The sequence below is a fragment of the Clarias gariepinus genome, chromosome 16, assembly GCF_024256425.1.
Source record: "Clarias gariepinus isolate MV-2021 ecotype Netherlands chromosome 16, CGAR_prim_01v2, whole genome shotgun sequence".
Classification (NCBI taxonomy): Eukaryota; Metazoa; Chordata; class Actinopteri; order Siluriformes; family Clariidae; genus Clarias; species Clarias gariepinus.
The window spans coordinates 9,517,759-9,541,205 of NC_071115.1; the positions used below are offsets into that span (position 1 = coordinate 9,517,759).

The window sequence follows — 23,447 nt, forward strand, 5'->3', positions numbered from 1 at the left end:
GAGAAAGAGGAAAAGAGTGGAGGAGAGAGCAGAAGAGAAGAAGGCATAATTAAAATAACAGAATAAAATGAGAGAGTAGTCTCAGGGAGGGGACTTGGTGTGAAACCTGTGCCAAGTTGTGTCTGGATGGAATGTTGCGCTATGGCGACTCCTCGACGGGAGCAGCCTGAAAGATTAACAACTTTGATCTGTACGGTAACAGTTTTTAAAAGCTTAATACATTCACTCACTCATCATCTATACTGCTTTATCCTGTATACAGGGTCGCAGAGGCCTGGAGCCAATCCCAGGCCTGGATGGGGGGCCAATCCATCGCAGGGCACACACACACTCACACTACCGGCAATTTGGAATTTCCAATTAGCCTAATCTTCATGTCAACCTTGCAAATCAAAGTTCCAGGTTCGATTCCCACCTCGTGTCTGTGTGCATGGGGCGTACATGTCTCTCCCCTTGCTTGGTGGAGATTAGGCAGATTAACGTTTCCAAATTGCCAGTAATGTGTGAATGAACGTGTGTGTGCCCTTTGATGGATTGGCACCCCGTCCTGAATGTACCCCACAAGTCTTCTGGGATAGGCTCCAGGCTCCTTGTGATCTTGCATACATGATAAAGTGATATAGTTGATGATGAGTGCGTGAGTTAGGAAAGAAAAGGAGGAATTAAAAGGTGAACTATGTAAATATTTGAATGGAGATACAGTACAAAGTAGGTGTTCCTAATATTCTGTCATTTAGGGGTGGGTGGGGTTTGAGCTCATGAAGGAGAAAAATTTATAACTTTATTATATTTTCATTTACCACAAATACTGTACACTGACTGTTCTACACATGCGCAGTAAATTTTAAATCAGGCAACTCACAAAGGCGCCTTTTCCGTGACGTCAATAACGTCCGACTTACGTTGTGCTGTGCGAGGACCTGGCGCCGTATGGTGTTTGGAAACACTTAACAAATAACCCGTTAATACGTAAGTTTTAACCTTTCTTGCAAATTCTTATCTTTTGTTCATGCTCACGTAAGTATAAAAATATAAATATACTGAGGTAAACTATTATACATTATTCACGGCCGCGACAGAACAGGATGAAGTGTGTAATGTTAACGTTAGCATTGTAGCATTGCTAGTGCCATTCATTCACATGCACTGCGCACGAGAGAGAGAGAAAAAGAAAGAGTCATGTTTAGTTGTGCAGACGCGCGTTTTGGTATTAAATACATACTGGGACATTTTTCATTTTGTTAGTTTAACTTAAGGTACCGCATACGATAGAGTTTGCTGTTGGCTAGGTAGGGTGCAGGGTGTTTTATTCTCCCCCATGTGTAGTGCACATTATAAAGGGAGTAGTGAGATCCTAGAAACAAAGCTAAATATATTTGCATTAATAAAGTTGCAAAAGAATTTGAAAACTCATTATCAAGGCTGTTTTTGCATTGAAAACGTAAAAGATCAGATGCCCAGGGAATCCCTCCATACATAATACACTGATCAGCCATAACATTATGACCATCCGCATAATATTGAATAGATCCCTCCTTTTTCCACCAAAACAGTGACATATGTATGTAAATAGAAATATGACCAGAATTAACCTTTTCCTCAATTTAAGCTACAGTAGCTCTTTTATTGCACCGGAATACATTGGACCAGACCCATGGGCATCACACTTTTTGCATCATGAGTTCCATTTTTATTTCCATTTAAATTTGTTCATTTGTCTTTTGTACAGATAGGTTATATATTTTAGAATTTTATTATATTTTGTCCTACTTTCTTATAGTTTTAGCTATTTATTTTTAAAATAAATAAATACATTTATTTATATCTTTCTTGTTAATTTTCTTCCTTGGACCACTTTTGGTATGTCCTAAACACTGCAGCCTGGGAACATCCCACAAGAGCTGCAGTTTTGGAGTTGCTCTGACTCAGTTGTCCAGCCATCACAATTTGGCCTTTTTTATTTATTATTATTATTATTATTATTATTATTATTTTTTTTTTGTGCAGTAGCTACTTTTTTAATGTCTCACTACAATGTCAGCTGGTAGTGGGTGGAATATATTAGGCAGCAAGTGAACCATTTTCACTGAAGTTAACGTGTTTAAAGCATAAAAAAAATGTGCAAACATGATTTGTGTGACTTTGACAAGGGCCAAAATGTGATGGCTAGAGGACTGGGTCAAAGCAAGTACAAAACTGCAACTCTTGTGGATTGTTCTCAGTTTCCAGTTGTCAGAACATGCCAAAAATGATCAAAAGAAGGAAAACCAGTGAACTGGTAACGGGGTAATTCCCAGGGCTCACTGATATAAGTGGAGGGAGAAGGCTGACCTGTGTAGTCCGATCTAATAGAAGTGCTAGTGCAGATAAAATTGATTGAAAAGGTTAATGTTGGTTCTGATAGAAAGGTGTCAGAACACACAGTGTATCACTGTTATGGTGGCAGAACTGGGGACAGAGTCAATATTAGGCAGGTAGTCATAAAATTATCACCACTGAGAGGTAAAGTAAAGAGCGTTAATTATTTCCTTACAGTGGCACCTGGACGTTGGTGTGATTTAAGTAAAAATCCTCTCCCTTTTATTGATGTGTTGAAAGCAGAAAAATAGGCAAGCATAAGGATTTAAGTGACTTTGACAGGGGCCAACTTGTGATGGCTAGAGGACTGGGTTAGAGCTACTTCAACACTGCATGTCTTGTAGGGTGTTTCTTATCTGAAGTGGTCAGGACATACACAAAGTAATCCAAGCAAGAAAAACCAGTGATCCAGTGATGGAGCCAAGGCTCACTGACACACATGACTGTACATGGGGAGGGAAGGCTGGCCTGCGTAATCTCGATCCGATCAAAGAGCTAATGAAAATTTTAATGCTTGTTCTGTTAGAAAGGTGTCAGAACGGGGAATTACTGTTATGGTGGCAAAAAGGAGACTCAATATTAGGCCGGGGGTAATAATGTCATGGCTGATTAATGGGTATGAGTGTGGGTATGATATAATAATTAATATTAACAGATAGAACGTCTCTAATTGACAGGCAGGGAGACTGACAATTACACACATTTATTCATTTATTTATTATTATTATTTTTTTAACAATAGGGCCACAAAAATTAAACTTTCTTAACATTTTAAACTTTTTGTTTACGGTTTAGCTTAAGGTATTTATGTTATGTTCTTTTAGTATTTACATATTTAGAATATAATTTAATTTTTTTCCTTCTTCAAACTCATAAACAATCCATTTAGGGCTGCAACTAATGATTATTTTGATAATTGATTAGTTGAGCGATTATTTCGATTAATCGGATAAAAGCTAAACGCTTTAATTTTATGTTTTGCTTAACTATATAAAACCATAAATCAGGCTTTTTCCTGCAAACGCTTCTGTAACCTCCATTGCGCGAGCGTCCGTGTATCTTTGTGTGTCTTTGTGTATTCGTGCATCTTGTGGTCGCGCTCCTCAGTAATGTGAGCAGCCCAACTAATCGATAACGGCATTCGTTGACAACGAATTTCATTATAGATAATTATTAATTTTTATTGATAAGTTGTTGCAGCCCTAAATCCATTTAATTCTAAGTAAAAAAAAAAAACAATGAGAAAGTGAAGAAAAAAATAATTCAGATAAAAATAGACTTAATTTATGCGTGAAAGGGCTAAAGTCTGATGTGCATAGTGCATTATTGGCTTTTTAAAATTATTTTGTGCATTGAGCTGTAAAAAAAATTATGATTTTTCCACTTGGATCAACTACTGTTTTATGGTCCAAGTCATCTTGAAGTCATCAGTATGGAAAGATTTAATCTTTATTCATCTATTTTCACACAGTGTTCTCTGCTGCTTTGCTCAAGGTGTCAGAATTGTTTTTTTGAAGCCACACCCGATAAGATCTCGGCGCCATGGAGACAGATCTGTACGACGAATTCGGTAACTACATCGGGCCAGAACTGGACTCCGATGAGGATGAGGACGTAGAAGCAGATGACAGAGAGGCTGCTGAGGTACAAATATTAATAAGAACAATTTCTTTGAACAAATTAGTTCTAAGTTTTCTCAGAAAGTTAAATCTTTGAGTGGTCTTAATAGGCAGATGAGGATGAGGAGGATGATGACCAGGTTGATGGTGATGAGGAGGGTGGCGGCATGGAGGTAGTTTTGCATGAAGATAAGAAGTATTATCCGACGGCTGAGGAGGTTTATGGGCCCGAAGTGGAGACCATCGTCCAGGAGGAGGACACACAACCACTTACCGGTGAATATCTTGATGCTGTCAAGTTTATATATATTTAATATGAGTTAAAACCTTAAAAAACAAAATCTAGTGTATTCTTATTAAAGGTGCTCAGATATTTATGTCTTTGGATATTCAAAGTTTCCAGTAAAAATATAATTCTGTTTCTCTTTCCATAAGAACCCATAATAAAGCCTGTGAAGACCAAGCAGTTTACTCTTACAGAGCAGGAGCTGCCAGCTACAGTTTATGAAATGGAGTGAGTCTCTATACTTAATATCCCACGTCTTCCTTTTGAGTAAAAACAGACATTATATAAAGTTGCACCAAACCTTTATGTTCTCTGCAGGTTTCTCGCTGATTTAATGGACAGCTCCGAGCTGATTAGAAATATCACTCTGTGCGGTCATTTACACCATGGCAAGGTCAGTAACAAAAACGTCAAATAAAAACACTTAGAGGGTTTTGCGTTAAAAATAATACATGGACTCCCAACATTCCACTACTAATTGCCATAATGGCCCAGTTGAAATAAAAATGTCATGTAAACACCTCCATTAAAAACTGTCTGGCCCGATCCGGTCATGATTGTAATTACAATAGGGTGGTGTAAATCATTCCTAATAACTAGTAGGTAAATACTACCCATGCAAACACTTAATGTTAACATCAACACTTCAGACATAGTACAGCATCTTTAACCATAGATGAGACTGAATTCTTTTACTAATCATAACACAGAAGATGGGATTTATCATAAAAGATGGAAAGCCTAACCTGACATCAAAGTTGGAGATAAATGCACATTATTATTATTATTATTATTATTATTATTATTATTATTATTATTATTATGTTTCCAGTAGCGTCACAGTGGACAGGATCACTTTTCACATGTCAAAAAGTTTTATCATGATTAAATGCACATCTTATCAGATCAGCATCTATGAGAACAGATGAGTTTCAAAACCTAAATAAAATTTTTATATAATAAAATAGCTGTTTGTACATTTGTATTCATGATAAAGTGTAAAAGTTTCCAAAGCCTTTAAAAAGTATTTTACGTCATCATGCTGTTTAGTGTGTCAGGTTTCCCAGACGGTCCTTCATCATCATAAGAAAAAAAAATGGCATACTTTAAACTAGCTATAGTGAGGAATCAAAATATTTTCATTTACCTCTCTCTTCATATCAAATTAGATTTCTCAATTTTTTAGGTTTTATTTGTTTCTTCAGTAATTCACATTGAATAAACTGAAACATTTATATTTGCTATAGACTGTATATATGTATGTTAATGATAAAAAGCTATGGTGGATCATAACATATTCATACAACTGCGCATACAATGGGGGTGTGCATATTATGTAAAGGTATATAAAATGAGTCTGTAACTCAAGATATTGGCAGTGTTTAATTGCCGTGTGTGTGTGTATATGTGTGTGTGTGTGTGTGTGTGTGTGTGTGTTTTTTACAGACGTGCTTTGTGGACTGCCTGATTGAACAGACTCATCCAGAAATCCGTAAGAGAGATGATGCAGATGTAAGTCTTTAAAGTCATTATAAATAATTAAAGAATGTTTTTTTTTTTATATTATTTTTACAGAAAATAAATTCTGAAACTTTTCCTTATTTTAACTCTTTCAGCTTAGATACACAGATATTCTTTTCACCGAACAAGAGGTAAAGTGTCTTTGAACCGTAATCACCTGCTTCCTAACAGTTGTATTGTACATCTACAAAAATTGTGTGTAATATTTTATTGTTGTACTTTGTTTAGAGAGGAGTTGGTATTAAGAGCACCCCTGTGACTATGGTACTTCCTGACTCGAGAGGGAAATCATATCTGTTCAATATTATGGACACTCCAGGTATACACACCTAAAGCACCTCACACGATTGCATGTATGGAGATGCTTGGAAATGAGGATGGAGATAATATGATTGAATTCCTTGATCTTAGGTCATGTAAACTTCTCTGATGAGGTGACGGCAGGGATCAGGCTTTCAGATGGGATTGTTCTGTTCATTGACGCTGCAGAGGGGGTGAGTCGTCCTGTTATTGCTCCTCGGTCTCACTAGCCAGGTCTTGCTTGTGTAAAGGGGAAACGTTTTACTTAACTCGTTAGCACACACACCGTTTTAGATTGAAGGAGGGAATGTATCACGCTCACTCTTTGTCTCAGTCACGGCCATATTAGACAGAGTAAAGCAATTCATAAGTAATCCGCATGATCTGTGGTCTTACCATACAAAATTGTCAGCTTTTTCATGCTTTTAAATAGCAATCATATTTCTCCTTACAGCCTCTTATCTACGCCATAGCTAACGATATCAGAGCCACAGCACGCCGCCATTTTGAAGCTGTATTGATTCATTCCAAAAATTGGGAAAGTGGGCATTAGTACAGGTAGTCCCCGACTTACGAACATTTAAGTTATGAATTTCCGCAGATACGAACAGATCACGGTTCTATTTTTTTTTATCGAAGTAGCTCACCTGTATTCTACAAAAAATAGACCTTTAGTGCACCACATACCAATATTTACAATTATATACAATATTTTTTTGTATGTAATTGAATGTTCAAAATGCCTGGTATATTGTATGTGTGTCGGGTTGTGGGAGAAATTAGTCGACATCACAGGTTTCAATTAATCAGTCCGGGAGCACGATGATGGAAAATGTCCTGTAAAGCTGTCCTGATGTTAAATAATCCTAATTTCGGAAAATCCTTAACAAAGCAGCGTTCACAGTCTAATACAGTGGAAAATTTGAGAGAAAACAGTCAAAAACGGAGACAACATAGCAAGCGGGGTTCCTTTCGCCATTTAGAGGCACAGAGACATTTCACTGTGAGATTTGCTTAGGCATGATTATGGTTTTTGGCCACATGATGGCAGTGTAGGTAAAGGGAACAGATTTAGTCTAGTGGATTGGTGTACTTTACATTGTATATTCGCGTCAAAGGCGTATAAAACTCACTTTGTTAGACCTAAGAACAAATCATACCTGTGTCTCTCCTGGGTTTGTAGGGGTCACCTGTTGAATAGAGTTGACTGGTTAGTGAGAGAACCAGATTGTGGGAACACAATTTTCAAGTTTCCTACTGCTTTGTTTGTATTCTCACTGTATATGTTTAATCGGTTGTATATTTGTTTTTTCTGTTCATGTATTCGTAGGTGATGCTGAACACGGAGCGTTTGATAAAACACGCCGTGCAGGAGCGGCTGGCCATAACCATATGCATTAACAAAATAGACCGGCTTATCCTTGAGCTTAAACTTCCTCCCACTGATGCCTACTACAAACTGCGCCATATCGTCGATGAGGTCAACGGCATGCTCAGGTACTTCTCCCAAAGAAGCGAACATTCTGAAATGCTCGACAAGGAAGTTTGGTTACTTTTTGAAGACGGGACTGCGGAGGAGAATTGACAGGAATAATTTGTGTCTAATGTAGCAGTCAGGTGTGTTTGGAGTTTTTAGAACTCACTGGTTAGTAGCAATGAGGGGAAAAATAAATTTAGTGACGTATCTTGATTCTTGTCAATTCATGTATCGCCACGATGAATCCAAAATCAGTTTTTGTTTTAAATAATTTTTTCCCATTTATAAACAAGGGTCAATCAAAAATGACCTGCACTTTGGCTGTATAATTTATTTTAATGAACCTTTATTAAAGATAAGATTTTTTATTTTTTTTGGTGCAGCTTCGTGCCACGAATGCATCACTGTCTTTACTTCTTCATCAGAAGTAGATATTTGTCATCATTGGGCTCGACCTTTCTTGAGCTCCCATCTTCACAACAAAAACGCTTTTTCCATACTGCACACACATCTTCGATAAATAATGGCACCAGGTACACCCTCAGATCATAAAAATGAATTACTGCACGCTGCTCTTCTTTCATGCAAATCACAAGTGGGGCTGCCATTTTTTTCTCACAACGCAGTTACAAAATAACCGATATAACACGCTTACACCTGCACAGCAGTGACTGAGGAGACGGTAACCTTGAACGGAAAGACAGACAGAAGTTGTAATATAACCAGAGCGTGGGTAATCTTTGACTCTCACTCATGTTTGCATTTCATGTGGTAAAAGGCTACAGTTCCCCTATTATCTGACAGGAGGTGTGGGCCTAAACTATTTGTACATTGGCAGGCAGCACAGCATATTTGTTTGTTTAGAAATGTTATAAACTCTAAGAGAGAGAGAGAGAGAGAGAGAGAAAAAAAAACCAATATCAGACTAAATACTAGTCAAATTAACACTTGGGTATCTTCATATAATATGGGTTGATTCTTTCTGATTCCTAAGTAATTACAGTGTTGTTACTTTTTTCTGCCTTTTTAAAAGAGTTCAAAAGATTCATCTTTTAATAAAAAAAAAGGCTCATAAGCTCATAACTTAACCTCTCACCTTCTCTGTTTTATTCTCCCTTAGCACATATACAACTGACGAGTCTCTAGTGGTGTCTCCGCTGCTGGGCAACGTGTGTTTCGCTTCCTCACAGTACAGCATCTGCTTTACCCTCGGGTCTTTCGCCAAGATCTACTCTGATACCTTTGGTAACACACACGGACGTACACCCCTAGATAAATCTCTGTCCTGGCAGGCTATATATAAGTGTATGTTTGCGTATGTGTATATACAGTATATAATTAAATTTTTTTTTCCAGGTGACATAAACTACAACGAGTTTGCCAAGAGACTCTGGGGAGACATCTACTTCAATCCCAAGACGTGAGTATCTCTGCAACATCTTTGTAACTCTGTTAATTTGTTTGTTTGTTTTTCCCCCTTTTCTGAATGTGATTGGTTGTGCTGTTTGTCAATCAGGAGGAAGTTTACTAAAAAAGCCCCCAACAGTAACTCTCAGCGCAGCTTTGTCGAGTTCGTCCTGGAGCCGCTCTACAAGATCCTCTCGCAGGTTAAACTCCAATCACTTATGCACATGATGCGAACGGTTTCATTTTACGATTTAAGCAGAAGTTAAACATTTGAATTTCTTAAACCTCACTGTAGGTGGTCGGAGATGTGGACACTTCACTGCCCCGGGTACTGGATGAACTGGGCATCCACCTGACCAAAGAGGAGCTCAAACTCAACATCCGTCCTCTACTGCGACTCGTCTGCAACCGCTTCTTCGGAGAGTTCACAGGTTTGGTGGACATGTGTGTGCAGCACATCCCGTCTCCTCAAGGGGGCGCCAGAGCCAAGATCGAGCATAGCTACACCGGCGGGCTGGACTCCGACCTGGGGGAGGCTATGACTGAGTGTGACCCTGATGTATGTACCCAAGTTTCCTTTTGTGTGTGCGTGTGCACATACTTGTATAACAGTAGTACCATCATGAACAGTGCATGAACTTTTTTTTTTTTCTCCTCTCAGGGTCCGTTAATGTGCCACACCACTAAGATGTACAGCACAGATGACGGAGTGCAGTTCCACGCCTTTGGTCGGGTTCTGAGTGGAACACTGCAGGCGGGGCAGCCCGTGAAAGTTCTGGGAGAGAATTACACACTGGAGGACGAAGAGGACTCGCAGATCTGCACCATCGGACGCCTCTGGATCTCTGTTGCCAGGTAAGGCCCCTTTTTAATGTGGGAGCCTTGGCATTCTGGCAGCCATTTAAAACCAGAGTTTTACCAAGTCTTAATAATGTATCTGTGTATTATTGCACTAATTTGAGACCTGACTGTAGTCATGTTGACAACAGTGATGTCGTTTATTGTATTATTTTTTTATCATCATGTAAGAGCTTGCTAGCAGCAGGTGTTAAATGTCTATGGCAAATCCTTCATAAATTACACTATATGGACAAAGTTATTTGGTCAAACCTGTTAATTATCGAATTTAATTAATGCTTAAGAATACCAAGATATCTTGGACAATGCTTCCAACTTTGCTATGACCGTTTGGGGAAGGCCTTTTTCTATTCCAATATGACCTTGCCCCAGTGCATAGTTTGATGTGGAAGAATTTGATGTGCCCACGCAAGGCCTTGACCTCAACCCTATCGAGCACCTTTGGGTTGAAGTGGAATAGAGGCCTTCTCGTCCAACATCAATGTCTGACCTCATAAATGCTCTACAGAATGAATGTTCACAAATTCCCACAGAAATACTCCAAAATCTTCTAAGTTGAGTGGAAGCTGTTCTAGCTACAAAAGGGGGACCAACATATACATATTGAAATATATGTATTTGCATACAATGTCAAATACTTTTGTCAATATAGTGTACTACATTTACATTGTGCTAGGGTTGCAGGTTTGATTAAAAAAGCAAACCAATTTTTAAAGTGATTTAAACTGTGATATTTAACTATTAAATGCATCATTGTACTGTATACTAAAATTTAGGCTGGGTAGTCAGTCAAAATGTAATCAAAACTGCCATTCAGGAACACTAATCAACGTAATCTTGCTCAAAACATTTATCTTTTTTTTTTTTTTTTTAATGTTTTTATTCTTGTACTACCAGTCTATATTATACACATGTATTCACATGGCATCCTGTCTGGTCTGCAACATGGAGGACAACAAACTCTTTCATTACGAAAAAAAACAGTTGAGCATTTTTCCAGTCCAAACCTTGTTGAACCAAAATGTTCTCTTGTCTCTTGTTAAATTGATCTGCGATCATATCTCCCTGCACTAACTCAAACGTGTTAATGTAGGCTAAAAGCAACAATGGACAAAAGATCTCTTTATGATGATGATGATTGACAATATATATATATATATATATATATATATATATATATTTTTTTTTTTTTTTATATATATATATATATATATAAACAACCCATTGTTCAAATTATTGACAAATTCTACATACATTTCCGACTGTGTAAATCGTCTGAAATAAATTGAAAAACTACAAAATTTTTTACTTAAAAAAAAAAAAATTTTTTTTTGTTAAGTAATTGAACGGGTCCATATTGCATTTATTATTTTTTTATTAATTGTGCAGCCTTGTAAACTGCTTAAGTGATTTGAACGTTCACTAAAAGTAGACACCAAAGCCTTCTGTGTTAATGTGCCAATTAATACAGTTCATTTTTTTATTGGCGCATGGAAAAAGCAGAAGACATAACAGTGACCATGAGGACACAGAGTATACGACGTTAGAGTGGAAACAAGAGCTTACTACATTTATCATAAGAGTGCAAACATGCAAGATAGAAAAGATGTGATTTTAAGAGGTAGTTGTCAAAGTCTTTTATTTACCGAGACAGAGGTGAGATAAAATATATTTGGATGACCTGCTGCTGCAACAATTTTGCTTTCAGGTCCATACTTTCCGTAGTGGTTAAAAAGTCTAGATTTGTTTGAAGCCCTGCATCTAATTCCTCTTTATGTGTGTGTGTGTGTGTAGGTATCAGATTGAGGTGAATCGGGTGCCAGCTGGCAATTGGGTGCTAATTGAAGGCTGTGACCAGCCCATTGTGAAAACAGCCACCATCACAGAGCCTCGAGGCAATGAAGAGGTAAAACAGAAGACACAGACACACACACACACACTGTGTATGTGTAAAATGAGAAATTGGTCTCCAGACGAAGACTGACAAACAATTATGCCTGAGGATAGAATTGAACTTCTGTGAATCTGTGAAGCGCTTTTAAAAAGGTGTCTGGAGAGAGGGTGGTCACTAGATGGCAGTGTCGCTTGATTATGTGTTTAACAAAACGTGCAGAAAACGAAGAAAGGTGAAAATGGAGTAGAATGAATATTTGGCCTGAAGTTGGTTCTTATAACTCCTTCACATTCACTCTGCCGTGTAAATCCCAGGCTTCCCTTTAGCAAAGGTGCCAAAATCTCTGGCTTAACAATAACATTTTTCCCCCCTGTGCTAGAATATCCTGTCAGTGTCTCTATTATCACTGTTCCTTATCACTTGCTTATTTCCTTCGTACTATTTATTGGTTCTAATGTGTGACTTAATGGGGTCTGTACATCAGTAGTAGAAGTCAGGATTTACTCGTCACTTTGTGTGAATGTATCTTACACGCTTGTGTGTTCAGGCTCAGATCTTCAGGCCATTGAAGTTTAACACTGCTTCTGTCATCAAAATTGCTGTGGAGCCTGTAAATCCCTCTGAACTGCCCAAGATGTTGGATGGACTGAGAAAAGTTAACAAGAGCTACCCGTCCCTTACGACAAAGGTACACTGAAATGCCTATTACGCCAGTGTGTTCTGCTTAGCTATCTGCACTGTAAACCATTCTGTGCTGCTTTGGATGATTTACAGACTAATTAATCAAGACACTGGTGTGTGTGTATGTGTGTAGGTAGAGGAGTCTGGAGAGCATGTTATCCTGGGTACAGGTGAGCTCTACCTCGACTGTGTCATGCACGACCTGAGAAAGATGTACTCGGAGATCGACATCAAGGTATTGCCTCGCTTTCTTTCTTTCTTTCTGGTACTTTTTATACTTTTACTTTTATATACTAAAATGTATGCCTCAATTTTTTACCCCAGGTAGCTGATCCTGTAGTGACGTTTTGCGAGACAGTGGTGGAAACATCCTCTCTCAAGTGCTTTGCTGAAACACCAAATAAAAAGTACGGAGAAACTAGACACAATCACACCACAGCCAATCAGATACAAGTTAATGGAACATTTTTTTATGTCACATAGCTTTTGTTTTTAACACAGCATTTTAAACTTGTTAAACTGCATTTGTTAAACCCAACACAATTTTAGATGTATAGAGACAGTCTAGACAAAATGATTATCACCATATTTGGGTGTGACGTGTAAATATATTACAAGCAGTAAAACTCAGTTCTCACCCTTTTAAATTTTTTCCAGGAACAAGATCACAATGATTGCTGAACCTTTGGAGAAAGGCCTTGCTGAAGACATCGAGAACGAAGTTGTGCAGATTACTTGGAACAGGTGCTAAGCCTCAGCCTTTGTTAAACATTCCTCTTTTTGACATCACACGTGTCCGTGTTAGCCTTGGTATTAAAACGTCATTTGGCGCATTTTTCCACGACTCGTTTAGAGACAATAGGGGCAAATGAACTGATTGTCGTTTTAATCTTCTGTCTTAAAAAGCAAACAAAAAAAATAAAAACACAGTGATGATGGTAAAACTTTCCACATCTATATCATTATGTGAGAGCAAAAACTCCTTTTATGTCTTTACGTAATCCCCAGCTACACTGATGCACTTATCCAAGCGCTGGTATACAAAGTTTTCTCGGCTACACCAGACCCATGATCAGACTGGCTGCTTCACATCTGAAACGGCAATCTATTTTCTGTCAAAGGTCATGAGTTCCACTCACTGAATGTCAAGGGAAACAACTGTGGTGGGCTTTGAGCCACCTCAAGCGGGATCGCCGTTCTCGGACGTACATCCGTATTTAAAACCTTTGCATCGTTTAAATGTTTTAATGTGGCTAACTGTTTGATCACTGTACTGTGCTTGAAGAATATGCTTAAATGTCCCAGTTTGACTTGAACACTTCTTGTACATCTGTTGAAAATCCAACAATTGTTACTGTAAGATCTCTGATCGGCCGTTTATATAACTAGCTCATGCGTCTTAACCAGGTCAAGAAAAAATGGTAGCAGACATGATTTAGTCATCTTTGCCAATATCAAATTATCTAAAACAAAATATCGCTTTTGACAACTGGACCTGGTGGTACTGGATATCCGGCCAGTGGGAAAAGATTCAGATGTCTAATACGAGAAGTTCCAGTAATTTGCCATGGAAATGGGTTTCATGACATCTGGAGTGTGTGCGCAAGTGTGCATGGGTCTGTATTTGTAATGGTACTCAGCTGTGATGCAATCTGGAGTTGATAAGACCAGCATGTGTAGTTCTGGGTAGCCCTTGCTCTTGTCACACTCCATTTAGTGCACAGGCTTTCAATCTGTCAACTCTGTTTTCTGTTGTCTGTCCGTAGAAAGAAGTTGGGAGAATTCTTCCAGACCAAGTATGACTGGGATTTGCTGGCAGCCCGTTCTATCTGGGCTTTCGGACCCGACACCACCGGACCCAACATCTTAGTAGATGACACCCTGCCCTCCGAGGTCCGTAAATATAGCGCTTTGGAAATGTTCGTTACATGACTGACAAATAGTAACCTTTGTTATACATACCTTTGCATAAGATTGGTATGTTCAAAGCCTGAGGGTGTATTTGTTCTTTGGAATAAGGTGTGTAGACAATGAAAGGGAATTTTGGGTACAAGTGTGAAAAGGTGTTTTTTTTTTTTTTTCTTCTTTTTTTTTTTCTGCATGAGGGTAAAGTTCAGTACTGCTTTTATGTGGTTTACTTGCTGGGGCGCAATTGTAGCAGTGCCTAAACAAATCACTTTTCTACTCTAACCCGCACGCACACAGGAACAATGTGTCTAAAAAAACAAAAGCTTTCTTGGCTTACGTCTTTAGTTTCTTTCTGTCTTTGTTTTTCTTTTAAACTTTCAGCTTACTTTTGCTGGTACAGTCAGGTTTGCCTATAGCCGCATTAGACTTTTGTATGTGCACAGACCCATAACACCTCCATTACTTTTCACTGTTGTTCCCTTATTATCTATTCTAAATAAAACTAAAGGATGCTTTGCTTGCCCCATTTTTCTTACCAGCGCTGGAATAATCCTACTGACAGCTTTTAATATAGAATGTGACATTGAATTGCTCGACACACCTTAAAGTTTAATTAACCATTTTTGGTTGTTTTTATTGGTACTCTTGCGTGACAAGAGTTTCACTAGACTAATGATTTAATCTTCAGGTGATGACATGAATTAAATATTCAGTTCAGCAAGATAGTATGACTACTATTTGTCCTTCACTGTCATTCTCCATCTTTCTTAGCACAAAGTTGGGACGAGTATTGATGTAAAAGTCATGTTCGACCTGATTTAGGACCGCATGAGGAAATGGCTGAAAAAAAAAAATCATATCCGAGTTACATATGCTAAAAAAAAATAATAAATAAATAATCACATTTGGACCACAGCAGTGTGAATGTAGCCATAGCGGTGTATAGGATTAAAATGATGAAGAGCTTCCGTTTTGTAAGAATATTTACAGGGTGTAGACACACAGATGGTATCGAAAGACATAGTTCTCAGCAGACATGTGATTTATTAAACAGTCCCTGCACGTCTTGATTTTTATATTAAATATATGCATTTTTGTAGGTGGACAAAGCTCTCCTTGGCTCGGTGAAGGATAGCATCGTTCAGGGTTTCCAGTGGGGAACTAGAGAAGGTCCTCTATGTGATGAACGTAAGTCAGGTTTTTTTTTGTTCTCTTTTGTATGCGCACCAAACAAAAGTTCTAGCATTTCGTATAAATTGTATATATTGATTTCTTACTGATTCTTCACATTTATTGTCTAAACGCCAACATAAAAGTTCATTTATAACAATTTACATGTGTAATAAGTATAAGTAAGGTGCATGAATTATAAATTTGAATTGAAAAATGTCGACATTTAGTTTAATAATATGAATTATTTGATATTTAATATATAAAAAATACTGTATTTGCATTAATTTTGCAAATGTCTTACTAAGATCCAAGATCTGGACATACCTAAATTTAAATCCTTATTTAGTTAAATTTAATATTTCATGTGTTTGTTAACATAATCAGGAGTAAGGGATTATGTGAGACAATGTTGCTATGGTAACTCTCTACCACTCTGTTTTGCTGCAGCCATTCGTAATGTGAAGTTTAAGATTCTGGATGCGGTCATAGCTCAGGAGCCGCTACACAGAGGAGGCGGACAGGTCATTCCTACCGCAAGAAGAGTCGTTTATTCCGCCTTCCTCATGGTGAGCAGTTTGGTTCCCTCCTTGTGCAACGCGGTCATTCTTCCTGCACAGTCATCACTGCTTCCATTAGTTGTATTGGAGCGTGTTTTTTTTTTTTCCCCTTTTGAACCAATATCCTAATTGATGAGCTCAAGCTCTCTGTTGCTCTTGATTTTATGCCAGTACCCATGTTTTTGCTCTGATTGGTTGATTGCAGGCTACACCCAGGCTGATGGAGCCCTATTACTTTGTCGAGGTTCAAGCTCCTGCTGATTGTGTATCTGCTGTTTACACTGTACTGGCGCGCAGGAGGTAACACAACACAACACAACACACACGTGAATGAGTGGATGAGAAAGGATATTAGGCTACTGCTGACTCTGCTGACTGTCACACACACACACACACACACAGCGACATTACTCACAGCACTCTTTTCCATTGCGAGTAAATGACTCGGGTTTTATAGTAAGTGATTAAGAGCTTTCGTCATTCTAATGAAGTTAACAATGCTTTTTCTTGCAGAGGTCATGTGACTCAGGATGCACCAATCCCTGGTTCGCCCTTATACACCATCAAGGCTTTCATTCCTGCAATCGACTCGTTTGGGTTTGAAACTGATCTGCGAACGCATACACAGGGACAGGCCTTCGCGCTTAGTGTGTTCCATCATTGGCAGGTATACACGCATACATGCATACTCTTACGCAGAAAACAAAGGTTTATATAATATATATTTGAAATGTTTTATGTTTGAGATGTTGCTGGTTAAATTCTGAAAACAGAAATCCCTCTGTCTTAAAGACTTTCCTGTTCTAGACAACTGTGTTTACATTTAAAGGTTCCATATTTTAGCGATTAAAAGAAAATTCTATATTATGATATATTATTTTAGTGGTCTCCTTAATTTGTCTCTTAATGCTCCAATGCTTTTAAGCTTTTATGTATATGAGATTATTACAAAGCCACACCCACCAGATAACAGATGAACGTAACTGCCGGGGGAGGGTATTTTCTTATCTGAGGACACGCTATGGGAAAAATTTATTAGGCTTGTTGAAGCCCCAGCCAATACCACAAAAGGAAGGAATCCCTGCTTCATTTTATGGGAATTACAAGAATGAGCAAAAAAAAGAAAAGAGCCATATTGCACAAAATTAACCTTTTAGACATTCGAATGAGTCTCCATGTTTTCTGTATGTACACATGCACTGAAGTCTCATTTATGACTCTGTTTAAAGATGACTAAAAAAAGAATTGTGTAAACAGGTCTTTTTTTTTTTGTCTAGACTCATGCAAAATCGTTGTCACTCTCCTTCCCGTAAATCATAAACGTGTCCCAGTGGAAAACTTTGCCGCACCTACAGTTTCACACGTCTTTAATCTGCCTGTTTTATGCGCCGCATGTTACTATGGAAACACTACTGTATTGCTGTGTGATCAGTGCGTTGTGGCTTCAAAAGAATCGATTTGACCACACAGACGGGTCAAAGTGTACGCACCGCATTGTAGCCTCGCTGGCAATTTCTTTTTGTAAAAACAGACAGCTTAGCATCTTACTGAAATTTTTCGTTAGTTTTAAACATGTGAAATAGATGATATTGTGCAATTAAATTATTTGTGCTGCCTGGCCAAAAATAAAGTCACACACTCTAAGATTTTATTTAGCCACCTTTAGCTTTGATTACAGCACACAATGTGGTGCCCAGCTTATGTGTGAAAACCCCTTTTTTTTTCGGCCACACAACTATTAAGTCCTAATCCTGTGAGTTTTCATTACATGTGTACGTATGGAAATGCTCTTGCAGTTTTAAACATGGTTATGATTTTCACTGTTAATTTTCTTACCACTAAGTGTTTCATAATTTTTTCTGATTACATTTCACTTCCACCAAGTTGACCGTTCAGCACTATTCTTCCAGGTTTCTATAACGTGTCGAAAGGTTCTTTTCAATTATTGTTCACTTACAATAATTTAAAATCTCCTTAGTTGTTTCCTCTGCCCGATGCAACTCAATAATTTGAGATTTGACCCTTGAAATCACGACTTTTTTTTTTTTTTTTTTTTTTGATCAGGCAGTATACTTGATATGAAAGGTAAGAGGGCGAATAACAGAAGAACGGTTCTAAAGCCCTTTACAGTGTGAAAATAGATCTGTGATGTGTAATCATAAGTGCTTTTGTCATTTACAGCGGGGCAAAAAAGTACTTAGTCAGCCATTAATTGTGCAAGTCCTTCCACTTAAAACGATAAGAGAGGCCTGTAATTTTCATCATAGGTATACCTCAACTATCACATTGTAGAATTTCTAAAGAATTTATTTGCAAATTACAGTGGAAAATAAGTATTTGGTTTTAGGTCAAATGTTTTCACAGGGTTTTTACACACTGTTGCTAGTATTTTGGCCCATTCCTCTATGCAGATCTCCTCTAGAGCAGTGATGTTTCGGGCTGTCGCTGGGCAACACAGACTTTCAACTCCCTCCAAATATTTTTTATAGGGTTGAGATCTGGAGACTGGCTAGGCCGCTCCAGGACCTTAAAATGCTTCTTACAAAGCCACTCCTTCGTTGCCCGGCTGGTGTGTTTGGGATCATTGTCATGCTGAATAACCCAGCCACGTTTCATCTTCAATGTCTGGGATTTTTGCTCACAGTTCTTGTGATCATTTTGACCCTATGGGGTGAGATCTTGTGTGAAGTCCCAGATCGAGGGAGATTATCAGTGGTCTTGTATGTCTTCCATTTTCTAATAATTGCTCCCACAGTTGATTTTTTCGCACTAAGCTGCTTACCAATTGCAGATTCAGTCTTCTCAGCCTGGTGCAGGTCTACAATTTTGTTTCTGGTGTCCTTTGAAAGCTCTTTGGTCTTGGCCATAGTTGAGTTTGGAGTGCGACTGTTTGAGGTTGTGTACAGGTGTCTTTTATACTGATAACGAATTCACACAGATGCCATTAATACAGGTAACGAGTGGAGGACAGAGGAGCCTCTTTAAAGAAGTTGTTACAGGTCTGTGGGAGCCAGAAATCCTGCTTGTTTGTAGGTGACTAAATACTTATTTTACCGAGGAATTTACCAATTAATTCATAAAAAAAATCCTACAATGTGATTTTTCTTTTTTTTTTTCTTTTTTTTATTTCGTCTCTCATAGTTGAGGTATACCTATGATAAAAAGTACAAGCCTCTCTCATATTTTTAAGTGGGAAAACTTGCACAATTGGTGGCTGACTAAATACTTTTTTGCTCCACTGTACATACAATTGTCTGACAAATACTTTTAGTCACAGTAAGTTGCACGTGTGGCAGGATCTCATCCAGGCATGAAGTTGAGTAGTTCAGCGGCTCATAATCAGCTTTGTCATTTCAACACTGAAATCTTCAGCAGTGGCTTATGAAGAAAAAAAGGCTTATGGATTTTTCTAAGAAAATAATCTCCCTCCTACACACACATGCAGTCAGCTTTAGGGTGTGTATGTTTGATTTGACACTTTAAGGTTGCGTTGTAAAGCACTGAATCAGCAGATCGTGTTTTGCTAAAACCCTGTCACGTGCTTTGCATGTGGCAAATATTAGAAATTCTCGTCAAACTTTAAAAGTGTAAGCTGGTGTGAATTTTAAGTTTCCACTTCTGACTCACTACCACTTTTTTTTCTTTTTTTTTCCTACAGATCGTTCCTGGTGATCCCCTGGACAAGAGCATCGTTATTCGGCCACTGGAGCCCCAGCCTGCCCCTCATCTAGCCAGAGAATTCATGATCAAAACTCGTCGACGTAAGGTGAGATGCTCTCTTTAATTTTTTTTCTCACGTTTACACTCCTCAGAAACGTCCTATGCGTTTTTTTTTTTTAAAGAGATTATTCTACAGCGCAGTTAAAGAAATCATTTTGGCAGAATTCAAATTAGCTTTGCCTCTGTATTAGCATATTCAGTATACTAAGTCAATCTTATTCCTTAATCTTATTTTCAACAGTCTTTTGCAAATGATAAGGAAATTTTCTTATATAGCAAGGAATATTATGCACTCACTTCAATAGGTACACCTGTTCAACTACATTTTAAAGCAAATATCTTATCAGCCGATCATATGGCAGCAACCGAGTACATGTAGTCACGGTCTAGAGAATCTACTTAAGTTCAAACCACGCAACATCATTAGGAATTAAAGTGCCTTTAAATATGGCATGGTAAGTATTTTTGATCTGCTGGGATCTTCTCTAAATAGAAAATATATAGTGAGCATCAGAAGAATGCCTTTTTTGAAGTCATGCTCACCAAATTTGGACAGCAGAGAATTTGAAAAAAACATTGCCAGATGAGTTTCAATTACTGCTACAACATTCAGATGATGGGGTTAGAATTTGGCACAAACAGCATGGTCTATGCTTCCCTTACTTACTGAAGCGGTCCTGCTACCTAATCAGCTGCTTACCATAATCAATAAGGAAGCTGTTGCCAGATTAAAATATCTGTGATGTCATTGGAGCTTTAAGTTCTACAGTTGCAATCCTGCTGTAAGCTTTGCTGATATGGGAAAGCTTGTGAGTCACTGTATTTTCTGTAAACTAACATAACACACAAATGCCAGGAAGAGTTTTGCTATATTCATTCCTTGTTTTTTCTTCCTTAGTTTTCTTTTTTTGCTGTTTTTTTTTTTTTTGTAATTGTTGGCTCCATATCTCGAGAGCGTGTGGTTGAATGTTTGTTTGGATATTAATGGAATGAATCATTTTCTCATGCTTTTTTTTTTTTTTTTTTCATTTTTGTCAAGTAGTTCTATTTTTGTAGTGTTCAAGTGGCCTTATGTCTGTAACCAGCGTTCAAGGTCACAGCAAGGTCAAATGTCTGAAATAGTCTTTCTCATAATAGCTTCCTTCCTGTTTGGAACATATTTTAGGGTTATTAGTAACAAGGACTAGACTTGATAAAAATGGCATCTTTTTTTTTTTTTTTTTTTTTTTTTTTACAATTTGCCATTGAGCTCTACATGGCTCTTTATGATGGTCTTTTTTTCCCCAACTTTTCTATTTTCTTTTTTTTTTTTGCCTCTCTCCTTCTCCTTTTGTTTACTACAAAAGGCATACAAGTCAAACCGGGATTCTCATTAATGAATGTGTAAAACTGACATTTACAGAAGACTTTAAGCACAGTACAATGATGAGACTCCTAGCCGCAGTAAAACATTTGAATGGTGCAAACGTTTTAAAGAAGGCCGTACATCTGTGAATGACGATCTGGGCCAAGATGGCTCGGAGCCCGCTGCAATCATTCCTATGAACATTCAGTGAGTGGAACGCCTCGATGGATAACTTGCAGAAGAGACCTATCTGTCTGTGGGAACTGTACACACAAACATTCACCAAAGGAACAGAAAGTTATCTGGAATTTATTGCCTCATCCTCCATACAGTCCTGATCTCAATCCAAACCATTTCCACATGTTCTCATTAAAGAAGTACCTGGGAGACCAGCGTTACAGACGGGAAGCATGCAGTCTGTCATGGCTCTGATGTACTGAGAAAACATTCTACCTTGATTGTATCCAAACACTAGTGAAACTCTGAGATACGTGCATTAGTGTAGCAGGGGATTATATCGCGAAATAGAGCTTTTACTCTTATAACAGTTTTCTGTTACACTGCGCTATGAAAGGGCCTGGTTTGACTTGAAACACCCCTCGTAGATGTTCATTTGACATTTTATAAGGTGTCTGCTTTATACAGGAGCAATACCATGAAAAAATATCTAATTTTATATATTTATATATTTATTTTATATTGTTTCTTCCTTCTCTGTCTGCCCACAGGGTTTGAGCGAGGACGTCAGTATCAGCAAGTTCTTCGACGATCCTATGTTGTTGGAACTGGCCAAGCAGGACGTGGTGTTGAACTACCCCATGTAACAGAAAAGAACAGGTTCAATTATTGGCTTCACTCTGTGCAGTTCCACCCAACATCCAACAATGAGACTCACCACAGACACTGGTTAAACTTCCTTCCGCAATGCCAGCATTAGACCATGTTCTAGTGCGGGACAAAAGTTTCTCTTTTTGTTTTTGGCTTAGCTTGACGCGTGAAGAAGGCAGTCATAGTGTGAGATATGATTGCGAGCCATTAATTTACATTACGCTTGTAACTTTTTGTCATGTCTGTTTTTTGATTAATAATTTGTACAGGGAAACAGTTTCCCTATCAAAAACAGTTTGTGTCACACTGATAACTGTGTGTTTATATTTTTTATATCTGAGTACAAGAAGATTTTGTACAGTAAAATGTTGAGAAACAGGTCTTTCATGTCTTTGAATTTTTATACAACAGGTGATTGTATAAGTGCTGAAATGTGTGCTTAGTGCTTTGTTTTAAAGGAATATTGGATTCATAGGTTTCACTTTGTGTCACTGTGCAGAAAGAAATAAAAAATACAGTAGGTTCATGAATTGTTGGCACACTTCGTAAAATCTTATCCTTAGTTGATGCAAATTTCTACCAAAATATAAATCTGACAGTAGTTCCTTGACTGAGGTTAAAATTAACATACCCGTTTTTGTTATCATTTTTATGGAAAGATGAGATGTCATGTTTTTAATAAATAAACCTTGATTGAGTTGGCAGGTTCCTTTGGTGTAAGAGAGAAAATAATTCAGATATTGCTGTTACATACTACAGCAGAACCCCATTGTTGATTTAAAGACAGTAAACCTGTCTGTATTTCCGTCTTGATAGATAGGCAAATGGATCAATCAGTGGGTGGCTGTATAGATGGATTGCTCTGTCATGTTAGTCCTTACTTATCAGTTCAGTTTTTCCTGCCTTAAATTTTTCATTCTTGCTTGCGGTACGATTATTCTGCTGGAACATACACACACCATGACACTGAGGCCCCTGAAGGCTTAAAAACCATGATTCATAGATGTCTCAATAACTTCACTTTATCTTCAACTGTTTCCTTCCTGTTTAAAGTATATTTTAAGGGTATCGCTGTCAACCAAATTAGGCTAGACTTGTTGTTTCATCCCTGTTGCCACCACTGGCATTAAGCTTCTCTTGTACTTTATCAGCCTTTTTTGCCTTTTCACTTTCCTTTTTAGTTTCTCTGTTTTCTTTATCTTCTTTCGCTCTCAACCTTTCCTTCTTCAGTTTCCTTTCATGAGATTATTTATGATGCTGGACAATGGAAATATTATGCTGTAATTTGTTGTAGTAATTCCTCTTCCAATAGTATCCTAAAAAAAGTGTTTTCTTTAATCAGTATCTTTTACATAAAAAATAAATAAAATCATACAAAGTTATGGCAGTCTGGATTATAGGAGAGGATCATCTTGGTTTAAAAACCCCAACAGAATATGCCTTCCATACTTGGCACATACCTTATTTTAGCTGTCGGAGCTCAAGTGAAATTATGTCTATCTAAATACTTATTTG

The 23,447-nt window shown here is 37.9% G+C and overlaps 1 protein-coding gene across 2 annotated transcripts; it reads left to right on the forward strand.

Annotated features, from left to right (window-relative positions):
• Nucleotides 1-882: 882 nt before the first annotated feature.
• On the forward strand, nucleotides 883-22,312 carry eftud2 (elongation factor Tu GTP binding domain containing 2). 2 transcript variants are annotated; one of them, XM_053515027.1, is made up of 27 exons: nucleotides 883-969; nucleotides 3,853-4,002; nucleotides 4,088-4,253; nucleotides 4,413-4,491; nucleotides 4,582-4,657; nucleotides 5,710-5,775; nucleotides 5,880-5,915; nucleotides 6,013-6,103; nucleotides 6,196-6,278; nucleotides 7,415-7,581; nucleotides 8,682-8,806; nucleotides 8,918-8,981; nucleotides 9,078-9,168; nucleotides 9,264-9,527; nucleotides 9,630-9,823; nucleotides 11,621-11,732; nucleotides 12,268-12,408; nucleotides 12,535-12,636; nucleotides 12,726-12,808; nucleotides 13,059-13,145; nucleotides 14,168-14,294; nucleotides 15,410-15,497; nucleotides 15,930-16,048; nucleotides 16,245-16,339; nucleotides 16,553-16,706; nucleotides 19,698-19,805; nucleotides 21,833-22,312. In XM_053515027.1, exons 2-27 carry the CDS (start codon nucleotides 3,901-3,903, stop codon nucleotides 21,926-21,928), a joined length of 2,916 nt encoding a protein of 971 aa, XP_053371002.1. In that variant the 5' UTR covers nucleotides 883-969; nucleotides 3,853-3,900; the 3' UTR covers nucleotides 21,929-22,312. The 2 variants fall into 2 exon arrangements, with proteins under 2 accessions (XP_053371002.1, XP_053371001.1); XM_053515026.1 differs by having other exon boundaries at nucleotides 886-969; nucleotides 3,830-4,002.
• Nucleotides 22,313-23,447: the final 1,135 nt, after the last annotated feature.

Bases quoted from the DNA above. Each gene is read 5' to 3' on its own strand.
- eftud2 (XM_053515027.1), top strand. From the start codon at position 3,901: ATGGAGACAGATCTGTACGACGAATTCGGTAACTACATCGGGCCAGAA. The intron at 4,254-4,412 runs GTGAATATCTTG...TCTTTCCATAAG, and splicing joins GGACACACAACCACTTACCG to AACCCATAATAAAGCCTGTG. The intron at 12,809-13,058 runs GTACGGAGAAAC...AATTTTTTCCAG, and splicing joins GCTGAAACACCAAATAAAAA to GAACAAGATCACAATGATTG.